At 31.7% G+C, this 17,479-nt stretch overlaps 1 protein-coding gene across 2 annotated transcripts in view; it reads right to left on the minus strand.

Annotated features, from left to right (window-relative positions):
• Positions 1 to 17,479, minus strand: part of LOC143256911 (copine-3-like) — a 54,996-nt gene that overhangs the window by 32,345 nt on the left and 5,172 nt on the right. For both annotated transcript variants that reach the window (XM_076514758.1, XM_076514756.1), the window contains exons 2-6: positions 13,279 to 13,494; positions 12,873 to 13,052; positions 10,344 to 10,418; positions 9,524 to 9,601; positions 6,172 to 6,255 (exon numbers count right to left, since the gene is read on the minus strand). In XM_076514758.1, the coding sequence (XP_076370873.1) occupies positions 6,172 to 6,255; positions 9,524 to 9,601; positions 10,344 to 10,418; positions 12,873 to 13,052; positions 13,279 to 13,464 (603 nt within the window). In that variant the 5' untranslated portion in view covers positions 13,465 to 13,494. The remainder of the gene's footprint in view (positions 1 to 6,171; positions 6,256 to 9,523; positions 9,602 to 10,343; positions 10,419 to 12,872; positions 13,053 to 13,278; positions 13,495 to 17,479) is intronic.

The following is a 17,479-nucleotide window of genomic DNA, read 5'->3' on the forward strand; positions in this document are numbered from 1 at the left end:
CAATTTATTTTTTATAATTCTACCAGGCTAAAAGCTTACTTTACCTACACCAATAATGTAATTACATACCAAATATAGAATTGTTTCATACTAACTATGTACATCTTAAAGTTACACTAAACGAGTTAAAATAAATGATGTTCAACAGGGTGGTTCATGCATATATAGTAAAAAATGAAAAGTTATAAATAAGAGCTCTTCATGCTTTTTTCATTTTTTACACAGTGACAAGACTCAGGTTGAATTTGGAACTAATTGCATCAGTATCTAAGGGTGGTGGAACATTTCTTCAAATTAACTTTGTTTATCAGTCAACAAACAATGGTACTGTTGCATCATTCATACATTTGTTATATTCTTGCACACAGCATTTTATAATTCAATATAATTGTGTCATGTATCATCCAGGGTCTGAAAAATGGCACCATGCAATATGATATTACACTTGTAAATGACTACATAAGAGACAGAAAGAGAGATATTGCTCTGATTTAGGCATTAAACTCTCCACACAGTCACATTACACTAAAATAATTTCCAAACTCCTGAAAGGATACAATAAATTGTCATTATAATTGTATGCTATTCAGCTATGCAGGATACTATTAATAATTTTATTCAATTTGCTAGTGATTTTTACAGCTCTGTTTTGTTCCTGAATATCTAATTTGTTCTCTATAATGTATAATTATATTGAAGTGTTCAAGTTACACAAGATCTAAACATGCACAAATTGATCCTTTTTTTTTTTCCAAGATCATTAGTGTTAGTGAAATGTTTGCAAATATTATGTGAAATCATATTTTATTCTTGGACCACCTACTGTTCAACACACTAAAGCTAGTTTACTATCATCCCAAATATTCCAAGAAATTAAATGTAGAAATGAAAGTTTTTAAAAATTCTTAATGCTCTATAAAACTTCTAAACCAATACTCCATAGCAATGACACTGCTAATTTTCCACATCATTAAATTTTGTGTTTAATTTATACACTAAGAAACCATAAGTATAAAATTTTATGCAAGTTAGTTTATAAGTTCTATCCACAAATTCTAGTATTTCTGTAATGATGATCAAATTTTATATTTATTAAGATGAGTGATAACTATTAGAACACATCTTGTTTGGAAATTTTTTTTATTTGTGAATAGAAAATTTACAACTTTATAATTGAAAATTCATCTTATCAAAGCTTTAAAACTTGAATATTCAATTAATGATGATGATATGTACATCTAAATATTGTAATTTCTTTTCAGTGAAAGATCACTTTTCTAAAGTGAGGTCTAAGGATAAATGTGCGAGACTGTTTACGAAAGCTCAATAATCTGGTATTAGTTGTAACAGATTTATTATTTTAATATATATTTAGAAATATGTAATACTAGTGATTGACAGCATTGTTAAAGTGAACTTTTTAGAACATCTCCTTAAAATGTTTATAAATCAATGTGCCAAGAGATAGAACATTGTTACTTTGCTACAGTTAATATACTGTAAGACTTGGAAGCTATAATTGCGATAAATGCTTTTTTGTAAGAAAACTACAAACATTTGACCAGGAATGTTTATAGATTTCAAATATCACAAATTGTTCAAATTCAAAAAATTAACTCAGATATTAAAGGATATTTAAAGGATATTAGATATCTATCTTCTTTTGTGAAAATTTAACTTATAAACCATGTTAGGTCAAAAAAAAAGAACTAGCTACCATTCACATCAAGTGAAATTTATCTATGTAACAACATAAAATTAATTCGCTCTTCACGGACTTGGACCAGCTATAAAATATTCAGTTCCAGACTAGATAGAAGACTGAATATCATTTGCGAGCTTGTAACATTTTTGTACATAGAAAATTATTTGTAATAACTGTTATTATAAATTTTATTGTTTGTTTCTTTTTGTATACTGAAATACATTTGTGTTGAGAAAATTGTGTGTATCAACCTTTTGAGAAAACATCATAACTTTAATACATACTGATGTTTAACTTCTAAATTAAAATTAAAATTTATGGCTATTTGAAACCATAACAAAGTATAACATAATACATTAGATTCATCGAAAATAAATTATACATAACAGTGCATTATCTATATATCTGCAAACACAGCTGATGTACAAAGTTTCACTAAATCATTCTTACTAAGATTTGTTATATATGAAAGTTCTTGTCTCTGAATAAATAAAAATCTTTAATTTGCTGGCTGAAATCACCTCCTATTTAAATTTCTTGTATTTGTTGGAATATACATTGGCTAAAATGCACAATGTATTTATCAAGGGAAAAAGACAACCTGTAGGAATTCACTTAATGCCAAACAAGTGGTAATTTTTCTGAGTGATGTTATAATAGAAAACTCTGTTTACTGATGTAGAGTACTAATTTATCAGAACTTTTAAATGGCCTTGAAACAATAATGGAAAAAATCTTTATGTAACACACAGAAAGACTAATGTAAAGATCACAGAAATCAAATATTTTCATTGTTATAGCTTCAAAACTTTTAATTCTCAACTGTAATTACTTGTTACTATGAATTATTAATAACAGTTCTCTTACTGGTAACAATGCAGTATTTCTTTAAATGTTCTCTAGCATATTATTACCTTTAATATTTCACAAATCCTTGGTTAGAGCTTTTTTTCTTTATCGACAGAAATAAAATTGCATTCTAATAGTGTATTAAATAATTTAGGTACCACATTGTTTGATTTACCAAAATGTGCACCAGAATATAATCAAATTTAAATTTATTTATGATACTTCCTACACTGGTTTTAACTCTTTCATTATTGATTTTGTCAATAATATTTATTAAGTGACCCAAAAGTGGCCACTACATTTTCATACTACAAGTTTTAACACTGTGTACCTTCATGAACTTTTCTAAGCTTGTAGTAAATATGACACATCTTTTGTAGACAAAAACGCATAAAAAACATTTGGAAAAAATGATTTCCAGAACTTATGTTACAACTTTTATTTGAATTCACTGTTGTACTTGCTAAGGTTTGTTGCAAGCCTCGTACATTTTATAAAGTGAAAGGAAAAGACAAGTTAATTTTTTGTAAATTCCAAAGATATATTTTAGGAAACCACAATAATTATCAAATTAATATACTGGTAAACAAATATCCACTGTTATTTACCCAACTAAGGTATATCTGGGTTAAAAGAACTCGTATTTGTTCAGAACAATGACTTAATCAACAGACTTCGTTCAACATTTCAAATCAAATAAGTTCCCCTCCACGTCAATTACAAACAATTATCATAGTCTGGATTGTGATCTTTCTACTGAATATAAACATATACTTAAAAGAAGCAGGCAGGAGCAGATAAGAGGTTTTAAAAGAATAAAGTAGTTGGTAGATTTGTTTGTTTGTTTTTGAATTTCACACAAAGCTACTCGAGGGCTATCTGTGCTAGCCATCCCTAATTTAGCAGTGCAAGACTAGAGGGAAAGCAGCTAGTCATCACCACCCACTGCCAACTCTTGGGCTACTCTTTTACCAATAAATAGTGGGATTGAGTGTCACATTATAATGCCCCCACAGCTGAAAGGGCGAGCACGTTTGGTGCGACAGGGATGCAAACCAGCGACCCTCAGATTACGAGTAGCACGTCTTAACACGCTTGGCCATGCCGGGCCTAGTTGGTAGGATTACCCACTTTGGTTTGCCAAATATATTGTTTGGTTTGTTTTGAATTTTGTGCAAAGCTACACGAGGGCTATCTGTGCTAACTGTCCCTAATTTAGCAGTGTAAGACTAGAGGGGAAAGTAGCTAGTCATCACCCACCACCAACTCATGGGTTACTCTTTTACCAATTGATAGTGGGATTGACTGTCAGTCACAATATAATGCCCCAACAGCTGAAAGAGCAAGTATGTTTGGTGCGACAGGAATTTGAACCTGCGACTCTCGGATTACGAGTTGAGTGTCTTAACCACCTAGCCATGAAAATGTATTGTATCTAACAAAATAAAATACATGGGAGGTTCTTATTTCATATTCTAGTATGTGAATGTCTGAAATCTAATTCTGCAATTCATTAATTACTATAAATGTTGTATAGTGGACATAATAAAACAAACTGAGTAATAACACAAGAAAACCTGAAATATGATACAAAATCCTATTTAGCATTCTTTTTAAATTAGTTGCTTCAAATAAGGAAATTAAAACATACATAATATTAAAACTTTAAAATATAAACTACATTGTGATGCTAATTTTATTGACGTACAATAACAGCTATTTTTCTATAGCAACTCTAAAATGTCAGGACATGTGCTCCTTGACCTCTTTGTAGAGAGAGTTAATGTGATTATAAGCCTCAATATAAAATAATTTTAAAGTACATAAAATAGACTACAATTCTTCACATGAAGATATGCTACAGAATGTTTTACAAATAATGCAATGTTGTCTGTTACTTTATCTACAGGAGTAATTACATATCTACTTTGTAAATAATCCAAATAATAAGTTTTTGTTTAAAATTAAACAAAGCTAAACAATGGGCTATCTGTGCTCTAGCAGCCTCAGTTTGCAGACATACCGCTGTGCCACTGGAGGGCTAAATAATAAGTAACTTCCTTCTTATCCATGACATGTTCATTGTTGTTTACAGTGAATTTATGTATATTATGCATTTAGCAATTGTCTTTAACCTTATTTACCCAGTTGCTTAACAGAATTACTTCTAAATTATCCTTTTCAATCCATTTATGTAAACTGTAGTGAGTGATCTAATTACTTTTTGGTGTATTTGTAAGTAATTTTTGTACATTCCCAGAATTTTGGATCTTTTCTCAATAGTAAATTTTAAACACTTGTTAATTATGATATCAAGGTTACCAGAGAGCAGCGAGCCATCAAGAGAATAAATGTAGTTTTAGTCTGCAGTAAACCTATCCTTTATGACTAAGTTTTTGGATGAAGCCTTATCCAGAGCCTGCATGTTCCTTTTATACAGGAATCTAGCTGCTACATACATATCCAAACTATTAGTATTAAAGCTGCTTTCATACTCCATAACAATTAAAGGCTGTTATACACAAATCAATGTTTATGCACAAAATATGCATACTTACATGCTAAATATATCATAATTAACCTGCATGTCCCATTTTTAGTGCTAATGACATTCACTTTTTCAATACCTATGTCTGAATCACATGGAATTCCCTAACTTTACACAGTGTTTGCCTAAAAACAAAGTTTCCTAAAGCTAACAGATTAAAAATGCAAAATATAAAATACATTAACTTTTCACAATTCCCTTAACCCATGAGAACAATGTGGTTAAGTTTACAATGGAAAATCCATTGCATATATTACTTCATTATCATATGCTTTCCTAAATTTCATTATCAGTGATATTTTTTTAGACTGAATTATAAGTGGTGCCTTCCAGAAAGAAGTAATCACATTTTAACCCATGAAAGAGGGCTTTGTTCTTGTACACATGGAATAATTTTGACGTTAGGTGATGAGAAACTTTCTTCATATTTTTTACATAGAATATTATATTAATCTACCAACATATGTAGGAAACAATGCTTTATGACTGGTAGAATCACTGTAATACATAAAAGTCAAAATTAATAACCATACACCTAAAAATGGGCGATTGTTTTTAAAAAACAAAAAGTTAACATTTTAAAATACTATTTCATTCAACATTTAATTATTTTTCTTTATTTCTATACAAAGAGAAAAAGAAAAATACCCCAGTACTAATAAGCAGTATTATAAACACAACAGGTGAATTAAGTTGCATCCTAATTACATACTCTTAGTTATCTTTAATTATTAAGTATGTTGTATCAGTTGTTACTACAAGTGTGCTACTCTTTTTCTAGCTAATCTGATTTGTCTATAATTATGTAAACAAATTATATGACAGAGAACCATGTGTTTAGGAATATATTTTTTTAAATATATAGCTATAAAATATTAACTGAAATTTCTGTAAATATAAATTAGCCATGTATTGCTGAATGCATAAAAGTATGTAATATACTCTTTTCTGATATTTTGAAAATCCAGTTTGGTCATTGGTGGTCAGGACTTTCTTCTCTGAGAAATATTAATAGTAATATTAATGTAAGCAAGTTGTTTTAATTTCAAGAAATAAACTAACATCTTACCTCTGTACGATGAACAAGTAACCAGCTACCGTCAGGCAATTGCCTTTTAATTTCCAGAAAAGGATCTGACTTCCCGAGAAAATCCTTCATGAAAACAAAGAACACAATATATTATCCTTACAATCCAAAGTTATGGAGAAAAGAACAATACTATTCATTACCCATGAAAACATCTACACACTTCGTCTTAAACCCATATATAAACATGTGATGGGTACTTTTACTTTTGAAGAATTAATAATATTTTGGGGAAAAAAATATTTGAAAGCTATGCTAATTAACATGTTCCTCAAACATTTAGTTTTGGGTTGAAGATAGATGGATTTTCCACAAAATCTTAACATTTATCACACAGCTGAATAAAATCTGATTTAATAAATTTTTAGGGAGGAAATAAAATAATGGAATGTCTTATTAGCATCAACTCTCTGGAATTTTGAACATTGGTAACTTTTTCACATAAAGAGGCACTTCTACTTTAGCAATAAGTCCAAAACGATGTCAATATCAAACACAGCATAGCAGTTGCCATCCCCAATGTCAATGTCGGAATTATAGTTTTGTTTCCTTCAATAACTTGTGATTTCAGCAAGTTACAGATAAAAAGATCATGAAGTCACTCAGGACATTCATTGTAAGAATCAGTCTCAGTTTGTTCAACATATTATAGTTAAATATATCTAGTTGATATCTACAATTTTCAACATCAAAATTATTTCCACTGTTCAAAATGTGATTTCAACAGGGATCTCTAAAACTAGATTAAGTGAAATAAATAATAATATAATAAAAATGTTTCACAAAGCACACACAAACACAAGCTGCTTGACTAGTTGTAGTAGATCATAGATAACATAATTTGATAGCATAATGTGAGCTGCACATACCCCGAGTAATTCACAACTTATAATGGCATGGACAGCAGTTAAACATGGTTTAATGGATAATAAGACACTAAAATTTAATTATAAATAGATGTGTATTGTTACAAATTTAGAGCTACTTAGGATAAACAAATGTAGTTTCATGTTATAATATGAAGTAATTCTGGAAAGAAATAAGGAGCAATTAAGACTTGCTTTATTTTTTGGTGGTTATTGTGATTATTTGGAGGAAGGATAAAAAAGTAATGGATAAACTATAATGTTTTACTAAAAAAAACGTTTGAAATGCATTTAGGAGGTTTTACAGATTACATATTGCACTCGAGATTTTGAAATGAGGAAAAGTATTTTAAATTTTAACATGAAAATTGCTTTACACATGGACTATTCAACACAAATACTCAGTATATTAATGAACAAATCTTTATATTATTAAAATTAATTCACTAAAAATGATTTTTTTTGTATGTTAAAAGACTTCTAATATTAACTGAAAATATATGCACTATACTGAAAGTCAGAAGTATTAAATCTAAAAAGACTTTAAATGAGCACAAATATGTTATGTGGTTGGCCATATAGACTGAGCCCACAGTGAAGGAATAAAACTTTCCTATATTTAATCAATTTTTATTTTATTTAAAGTATTACATTTTGTTCCTCAAGTAGTTTGTTTTGACTAATAAAACAATCATGTCAAGATCATTTTTTATTCAGAACAAAGGAACTGAGCTAAAATGAATGAAAATATGAAAAAATATATGTATTAATGTATATAAGAATGAAATGACTAAACTTAAAAGCATACAGCATGAGAGAAGGAGATTTTCAACTTGCAGACAAGACTATTTGCATGCAATTATAATTTAATTTATTCAAGTACTGTAAATTACAATAAACTGACATTGCAATAATGGATTAAAACTATAAAAAATATCATACTATGGAAATTAAAACACCTCAGATTAAACTTAATCTTTTGAAAGGGTTTGTGATACAGCCACAAATAATATCTGTATTAGAAACACAGAAAGAAAACCAAATCTTACTTAAATTGAGAAAGAGTCATGGCTGATTTTCACCAACCAAGTGACTATTAGGTTCAATTGATATGTAACAAGTGTATTAAAAACTGTTAATTTGAGAAGTAGAAACAGGGATCTTCAAAACATTACAGAAACAAAATTGGTAGCTTGAAGTGAAAATACAATTACCTCACCCACAGTAAAACAAAATGTGTCATATTATAATAGGATATGTATACAAATATGCATTATTAGTATTTCTTATAATTGCTATGTTCTACTTTTCCCTCTTCCTCTTCACTGATCATAAGGCCAGTCATAACACTAAGTTAATAATCACTGGTACATGTTTCACATCTGCCATATAAACATTAAATTACATATAGAGTACTGTGCAAAAGTGTTAGGACAAAGTAAAAAATTAGGTTTCAGGCTACTTTTAATGAAAGAATAGTTGAAGATAAAACATATGTGAAACATCAAAATTTTATTAATTTTTATATTTAGTACAACAGAACTGTCTGAGTTCAGTAAATTAATATTTTATGTATCCCCCCCTTTGCTTCAATAACTGCAGACAGTATTTCAGGCATTGTTGCAACATATTCAATCAAAGAATCCTTTGGAATTTTACTACAAATGTGGCAAATACACCCACACAAAGTTTCTAAGGAAGTAAATTCTCATTTGTCAAGTTTAGATCTATCAAATCCCAGATCTGCTCAACTGGGTTGAGATCGTGGCTCTGTAGGGGCCATTGTATCATTTAAATGACTCCAACAGCTTCTTTCTTAGCTAAGTATTTTTGAATAGGTTGGATGAGTGTTTGGCATTATTTTCTTGATAGTTGAATCCTTTTCCAATAAATATGCAAATCATTGAGCACACCATGATGGATTAGAATCTGATGGTGCTTCCCTTGGTCTATTATTCCATCTCCTGTCACCTCAGCAGAAAAACTCCCCATATCATAACACTGCCTCCTCCATGATTCATGGTAGGTGTTATGCATTAAGGTAGGTGTCTTTCACTTTTCTTTTGCCAAATGTACAACCTATGCTTTAAACCATATACAGTAAAACCTGTCTAAGGCAGAATCGCACAGGACTGAGTAAAATTTCCAGCTTAGACATAGTGAACATGCATTTCCTTAATTATATATAATTTTTGAGTGAAACACTATACTTCCTTGACTCAAAAAAAGTAAGACATTTGTGAATAAAGTTATTATACTGTTTATGCTATATTTATTAGAATAAAACCAAAAATAGACATTCAAAATATACACAGGTACACAAAATTGTAATCAAATGTATTTGAAGGATGAATATCACATAAACCAAGTTTAATATCATTGCTGCATCATAACACACATCATGGCTGAAATATTTATTTATAGCTTTAATAAAAACATATGGATATACAAAATTAAAACTTACATACCTTTTTATCAAGTTTTTTAGCTCTGAAGGAAAGAACAAGCACATCCTTGCTAGAAATGTCTACTTCTTCAGCAGTAACCTAGCAGCACACAACCATAGTTTACCAATGTAGCATTTTAATGTACATAAATAAATACAAAATCATAGCACTTAGTAGAAAGAACATGCCACTAATGTTATACCTCATCTGTGAAACAAGCAATCAGATAATAACAGTTGCCTCCACTCCATATTAATGCAGCTGAATTTAATCAATAAAAATCACAGATTCAAGTAGTACTAACAAACAGGGTATTTAAAGCAAAGAGGATTAGATTACTTTCATCTCCGAGTTAGTTTTGTAATGTACCAAGACAGTATACAAGAAAAATTATATTACAGAAACAAAGAGAATATAGAGATTTATACAATTTTTGTAGATAAACTAAATCACACCAACACTAACATTACAAATTCTATACACAAGATCACCACAAAATGGAAAGTAGAATGGCTTTCAGCAAATAGCTTTGCATTACAGATAACATATAAAAGAAATATTTCAAGAGTGGCTCAATGATAGTACTACAACCATGATAACATGAAGTATTACAAATATATACTCAAATTTATATAGCACATACTCCATTTCCCTGTCAAGTAGATCAAATACCTTCTTATTAAGACTAAAAAGTCACTTTATGAAGCTCTCCTGATGTAAACATGAAGAAAATTTATCTGAATATTTACCCTTGTTTATTCTTTTTTTAATACAAAATATATAAATTAGTGTGTTTTTACAATTATAAACAAACAGTTAACTGGAGAATAACAATACGTACTGTTATCGTACATTTTCCCAGTCTGTTTCCTGATCTCGAGAGAAGAGCTTTTGTAAAAGGACTTGAAGCTACAACCTACAAAACAAATTGAAACACTTCTTAATGTTTCTTTAATTTAACAGTAATACGAGCTAAACAAGGGCTTTTATTCCTTCCTTAAGTAGCATCATGTCTTACGTTCAAGTACACTGTATAAAAGAAAAATACATATAGAGTAAAAGTTAGCAAGGAAAGCAACAAAAGTTATTTACTTGTTTGAAAGTTTAATACAGAAATCACGACAAAAGTGTTATGTTCTTATGCTGAATAAGAACAAATAAAATAAAAAATTACACTGCAGGCTATTCTGCAACTCCATTTCAGCAATAGCTCTAACCATAACAATGTTTATTGGTAACAATGAACCTGTTGGATACAACTGAGGAATAGGATCCCAAGAAAGGTTGTACTGGTCTTGCAACTTCCATAGGAGGAGGTGCATTTGTGCACAGCCTAAAGGAATAAAAGATTCAAGGGAAGCCAGTATTCCTGAAAACAAGCAAAATAATGTCATATGCAGGGGGTAAAAGTGAGGCATAATTCTTGGTAGTCAGACTGCATTTCTTGTAGGTAAGGTAAAGAGGGCTAAATCTGATTGAAGAACACATTCTTACTGAACCAAATTTAAGTCAAGCATGTTAAAAGACTTGAAAGGTTTGACAAGCCAACCAAACCATGCAGCCTCTCATAAAGATGTCATCAACGTACTAATGAAACCTCAACCCCAATCCATGAACAAAGTTAGCAACTCTCCCATGAGTTAATGCAATACCAAAAGGAAAAAAAAAGAACTGGAAGATCTGATCCTAATGGACAAAACAAAGTCAGATGTATAGGTGATAATAATGTGTAAAAGAGCATCCAAAACATCAACCTTCATTGCTTATAGTCCCAGCGAAAAGAACCACCAGAAAAAACAACCCTCCCCAAATAAGGGTACTAATTGCTGATGTTCAAATTGGAAAGGAGCTTTAGCCAAATGGAAAAGACGAGGAGACCCACTATGCATGAAGCAACCCAGAATATGGAGAATAGCTGTCATGACCTCCACAAACAATGAGCCCCCAGTAACACAACAGACAGTTTCCTTTGTCACTGTCATGAGAAGTGGAAGTTTCCATCACTTAAGAATTCACAATAGCAAAAAACACCATTATGATTTTTTTTTTCTAATTAAAAGTAAAAAAAAACCATGCTGGTTCTGTGATTCATAAAGACAAATCCATGGAAACTTAAGTGAGAGTTAAATCATTAAGAAACCCTTGCAAATCATGTAATTTAAAAATTTTTTTAGTCACATCCATTCTAGACACTACTGAATAAATAAATAAATAATAATCCAAGTGCAAGTACATATTGAGAGCTACTGTATGATGATATAATAATGCACTAGTACAATTCACATCTAATATGTTTTTTCAAGTAGGAGCAAGGCTAGTGTTATGTAAATCACATGGGCAGAGGTGTAAAAGATCAAGTTATTTTGAGTGTGGAGGTGAATTATCTTCAAGAAAAAGGTTTGCTAAGAGGCCTACACAACTATTACTATCTTAATTAAACTTTATCTTTACATAATATACCTATTGAAATTTTATTTTTAAATGCTTAACTCAACACCCTATACAAACTGAGTCAAGCTGCTTCATATTTAACATCCTAGGAAAGAAATTATTATCTTTAAAAGATTGTCCGAGTCTAGATTTATAAAGCATACACATAAAATTCACCATTACTAATTGCTGTTAAGGTTAATAGTCTATATGATTCACTTAAGTCTAACTCTTAATTAGTTCCTTTATTTTATCATTGGTAGATACTTATAACTAGTTTTTATCAGAAATTGTGGCTGCTAATCTGTGTTTTCAGAGATTTTGTGAAAAACTACTTTTGTGATGGTAGTGGCCAGGATTCCATCCTGAGTCTCCTTGATAAAGGAATTAATGTACTATCCACTTAACTGGGATGTACCCCATTAAAATTTTATTGAACTAACTTATTTGAATGTTTTGAAAAAGTTTATCCAGGTTTGCTGACTTCTATGCTAGACTGACTGAGTATATTATCAATTAGACATGTATAGAGGGCTTCTTTTATCTTTTTTCTTGTATGGGTCATATACTATTACTTCATTGTTATTCCAATTTAATGTAAGATCACCTTTCTTCTCTTGCATGATGAACTATTGCAGTCTTTATATTTCTATTATGCTCTTGAATTCTAAACTTTTTGTTCTTTTCTTTCATTCTATGATGTACTGGACTCCACATGCAATAGAAGAGAGCCATGCAATAAACTGGAATAACAATACAAAAATATATATTAACTCTACATGAAAAAATAAAAAATGTTTTCATCCACCCAACAAACTCAGTCAATACAGTATAGAAATTATCAATGCAATATAAAAATATTAGGTCTACACAACCTAAAACCTGGAAGCTAAAGTATCAAAACTTATCAGTTACTAAAGTATCTACATAAATCCCTTACCTGTCCCAAGGTACAATTAATTACACCAAGAAAATCATCGTCTGAAAGCTCAGGAGTAGAATTATCAATATCAAACACTTCAAATCGCAGGTTCTGCACTTCTTCAAAGAAATAGTCCAAACCAAATGTTTTACTAAATTCTGGATCCAAACTGTTCTTCACATTTTCAGTGCGTCCCTTCTAAACAAAATAAAATTTAAAACTTTCAGAGAAGCCAAGAATAATCAGAATTCTGAAAAGTTCAAACTTTATACCTCAAAACAGGTAGTAACTTTAAACACATTAACTATTCAATGTTTAAAATCTGCAAGAGTAAGAAATAATTCCAAAATTTCAGAAAAAAATACTATGTAAAACATTTAATTATAATTTAAAATTAAAAAGTTTTATATCAAAAATATCTAACCTCAACCCATTTTTCTCCTTCCTGCATGAACAAAACAACCATTGGATCAGATTTAGACATGAGATCTCTGTTTTGTAGATGATGACACTGAACTCTGATTTCAACTTTAGTTAAACATGATGTATTAGGAGGACCGATGTTTAAACCTGAGTACCTTTGAGAAAGGTCACTGTATCCTGCTGCCATACTGCCCCAGTTTTCTTCTGGATGAAGAAACTAACATACAGTATCATTTTAGTAAAACAGAACTTTATGGAAAAAAATAAACATCTCAGGATACATTTAAACCTTTATTTAATCTTGCAATACAACCTGTGATGTACTCTACTATCTTGTGCATATCTATAAAATAGAAATATTAATGTAACATATTTTATAAACCATAATTCTAATGTCACTTATTAATATTACAAGTTTATAATGTTGCTGTTCATACTGTCATAAAAACAAAATAAAAAAAGGCACATGTGACATATTTTATAAACCATAATTCTAATGTCACTTATTAATATTACAAGTTTATAATGTTGCTGTTCATACTGTCATAAAAACAAAATAAAAAAAGGCACATGTGACTGACATGGGAGAGTGCAAGAACAAACACCCAAAATGTACAAATTAAAATACTGTCATTGAAATAGTTTATTATGCCTAACATGATAGCCAAAATCACCAATAAAGACTTCAGAGACACTAAGGTTTGGCGAAGTTCAGTGTTTGATTAACTTACAAGAAGCTATGTGAATGAACTGCCAATGATATCTATGAAATTAGCTTACCTACATGTGTCACATTCTATAACTTTGCAAAGTTTGATTAGAGTAGTTGTTTGTTACTGTTCTGGAGTATTGCCTAGTGTTGTGAACAAAACATTAATTCACTTAAAGAGGCAGTAGACATTAAAATGAGACCTAGAATAAAGTGTCCCAATGCTATATCACCAAACCAAGACTGTTACTAATTAATTATAGTTGGTCAGTATAGACTGTTAGCTTCTATTTTGCTAACTGTTTCAGGAAAAACTGTCAAAAAATCAATTACATCAAGGAAATTCCAAGTTAGATTGTATGTCTAGAGTTCATAATTTGTGTACTTTTAAACCAGGTCTACCATAGAGATAAAAAATGGTGTAAAGAAGATAAATTAAGTTGTGTCTTCTGGTACTTTGCTCTCTTTACAAATTCAGCGAGATTCATTATAAAGAACACTACACAGTGTGCAAGATTTAGTGGTGAAGAAATAGTTACCTGCCAACTTGTATTGGCAAACTTTCAGCACATAGAGGTGTTGGTATGGCTAATATTGGATAGTATAGAATGGCTATAAAGACCAGTTTTAAACAGTGGTTCTATCAGTAAATTAAGTGATAGAAGTGAGAATCCTTAATTACTACATATGTCCACACAAAGCAAGTCTTTTGTAGTAATGGATAATGGTGAAAAAACCTACAACAGTCTTGATTGTGATAGATTGTCATTATAATCATGGACTTGAAATGACAATGTAGATCATTCATTCCTCCAACTTAAACCTCCACGAAAGATGTCTGGGATATACTTAAAAAATTTGACGCTTGATTGATTTAGTGTTTTATGGCACAAAGCAGCGAGGCTATCTGTGCCAGACATTCGGTAAAAATGTAAAAAAATAAATAAATAAATAAATATAGTAATAGACATAAATAGAAATGAAGGTAAAACAAAAAAGTATAAAACCAATGTTGACACCTAGTCTACAATGTTAAGATAGAAGGCAGAGTATAAGAAGTTGTAAGGTATTTACTCTAGCAAAAAAGGTAATGATCATAACCCACCAGGAAGACTAATAGGTAAGTTCAAGAACCACCATCAGTCACCTGAAGTTGGTCTTTCCAGTCCTGGTTCCGGGTTATGTGTCATAGCAACCAGTATCAAAATGTAAAAGAATAGAAGTTTTAAACAATACATAGCAAAATTGTAACAATGAGTAGCCAAATGTCCAGTAAAAAGATAAAGTCAAGTAAATGGAGTAAAATTTGTAAAAGTAAATAAAGGTAAAAACCAAACAGCAATTAAAACAGAAAATGGTGTAAAAACCAATGTTGACATCCAGTCAACAAAGTTGTAAAGGACTACCTGTAGCAGAATGGTAATGATCATAACCCGCCAGGAAGACTAACAGGTATGTATAAAAATCACCGTCAGTCACCTGAAGTTGGTCTTTCCAGTCCTGGTTCCGGGTTACGAGTCAATATGGCCAGTACTAAAAGGTAAAGTAGTAAAAGTGTGAAATGATATGCAGCAAAAGTATAATAACAACTTCGCCAGGACGACTAACGAGCAGTTCAAACGGATAGTTCAAACAGTTAGTCACCTGAAGTTGGCCTTTCCAGTCCTGGTGTCGAGTTATTTAATGTTCTGGCCATTGTCCAATGTCAAATTGAATGAGAGAGATTAAAACTGTAAAAAAGGAACCACAATTAAAAAGGTGTAATGAATAAATATGCAACACTTAAATGAGATTAAAAAGATTAATGGCCATTAAAAAATTAAAAACATTATCAAGGTGGACAGAGTCACCATCACCAATAACTCTGTCCAATGTTACAGACTGACCCTGGGAAAAAATATGTTTAAAATATTGCCGTCGTTGAGAATTGTAACGATGGCAAGAAAGTAAAACGTGGCTGATAGTGATTTGAGTGTTACACAAACTACATATTGGTGCATCAGTTCCAGATAAAAGAAAATGATGAGTTAAAAAACTGTGACCAATGCGTAGCCTAGTGAGAACAACTTCCTCCTTCCAAACCTTACGGAAGCTAGATGGCCAAAGTCCAATTTTGGGTTTGATTTGAAAAAGTTTGTTGTCGCGTTGCTCACTCCAAGTGGACTGCCAGCTGGCACGGAGCCGAGCCTTGAAGACAACACCATAGTCCATGTACGGAATAGGCATAGGAGTGATGGTGCTGAAGCAGACATATTTAGCTGCCATGTCTGCAAGCTCGTTCCATAAATACCAACATGGTCTGGTATCCAGAAAAACTGGATTGAAGTAGCTGCTAATGAGAAATGGGCCAGTCGGTTTGAATATCAGTGAGAATAGGATGTGAGCTAACGTGTAGCGATTCCAAGGCAAGTATAGAACTAAGCGAATCAGTATAAATAGTGCAGTTGGAGTACTGCTCAGCTGCAATATGATCCAGGGCAAGAGATATGGCATACAGTTCAGCAGTGAACACAGAAGCTGTAGAAGGGATTCTGCACGCAACTACTAACCCATAGCAATAGCAGAGCCCACTGAATTACCTGATTTGGAACCATCTGTATAAATGGGAACTGAATGATTGTTTGAAAGATATTCATTGAATAAAAGACGGTACTTCCAATCTGGAGTATCTGCCTTTTAGGTGACTGAAAGAAAGGTCACATTTGGGGGCTGTAATAAGCCATGGTGGGATGGGCCGACCTGTGGAATCTGCAATGTTATCCAAGGACAGACCCAATTCATCCAATTGCGCCGGATCACGAAGGCCAAGCGGAGCAATGACAGATCGTCTGTTCTGAAAAGCACTGCTCACCGAGGAAGGAAAACACATTTCCAGGTGGGATGCTTTGGTAAGGAATGAAGTTTAGAAGTATATTGTAAAGATAGTTGCAAACGGCGAAGGTGTAGAAAGGTTCATGAGATTCAATGTATATACTTTGAACTGGAGAGGTACAGAAAGCCCAGTGCAGAGTCGAAGTCCTTGGTGATGAATGGGGTCCAGCATCTTTAAGACCAAGGTCTGGCAGAGCCATTGACCATTGATCCATAGTCGAGTTTCGATCTAATAAGAGGACGATATACCTTTAACATTGAACAGCGATCTGCCCCCCAACTGGTAGAAGAGAGAACACGGAGGATGTTCAGTACTCTTGTGCATTTGACCGAAGCTGCTTTAAGTGTGATATAAAGGTCAGTTTACGATCAAAGATAAGCCCCAAGAACTTAGTCTCGGGACCACTGGCAGCAAAACTTCACCGATATGAAGTTCAGGATCAGGGTGAATACCCCGTCAACGGCAATAGTGCATGCATGCAGTTTTAGAGAGAGAGAAATTAAAGCCGTTCGCCAGAGTCCACTTCCGTACACAATTGAGGGCAGTTTGTAGTTGCCGCTCAATATATCTCATGTTTGATGACTGACATGAGATGTGAAAGTTGTCGACATACAGCCCATT

Source organism: Tachypleus tridentatus, chromosome 7, assembly GCF_004210375.1.
Source record: "Tachypleus tridentatus isolate NWPU-2018 chromosome 7, ASM421037v1, whole genome shotgun sequence".
Taxonomy (NCBI): Eukaryota; Metazoa; Arthropoda; class Merostomata; order Xiphosura; family Limulidae; genus Tachypleus; species Tachypleus tridentatus.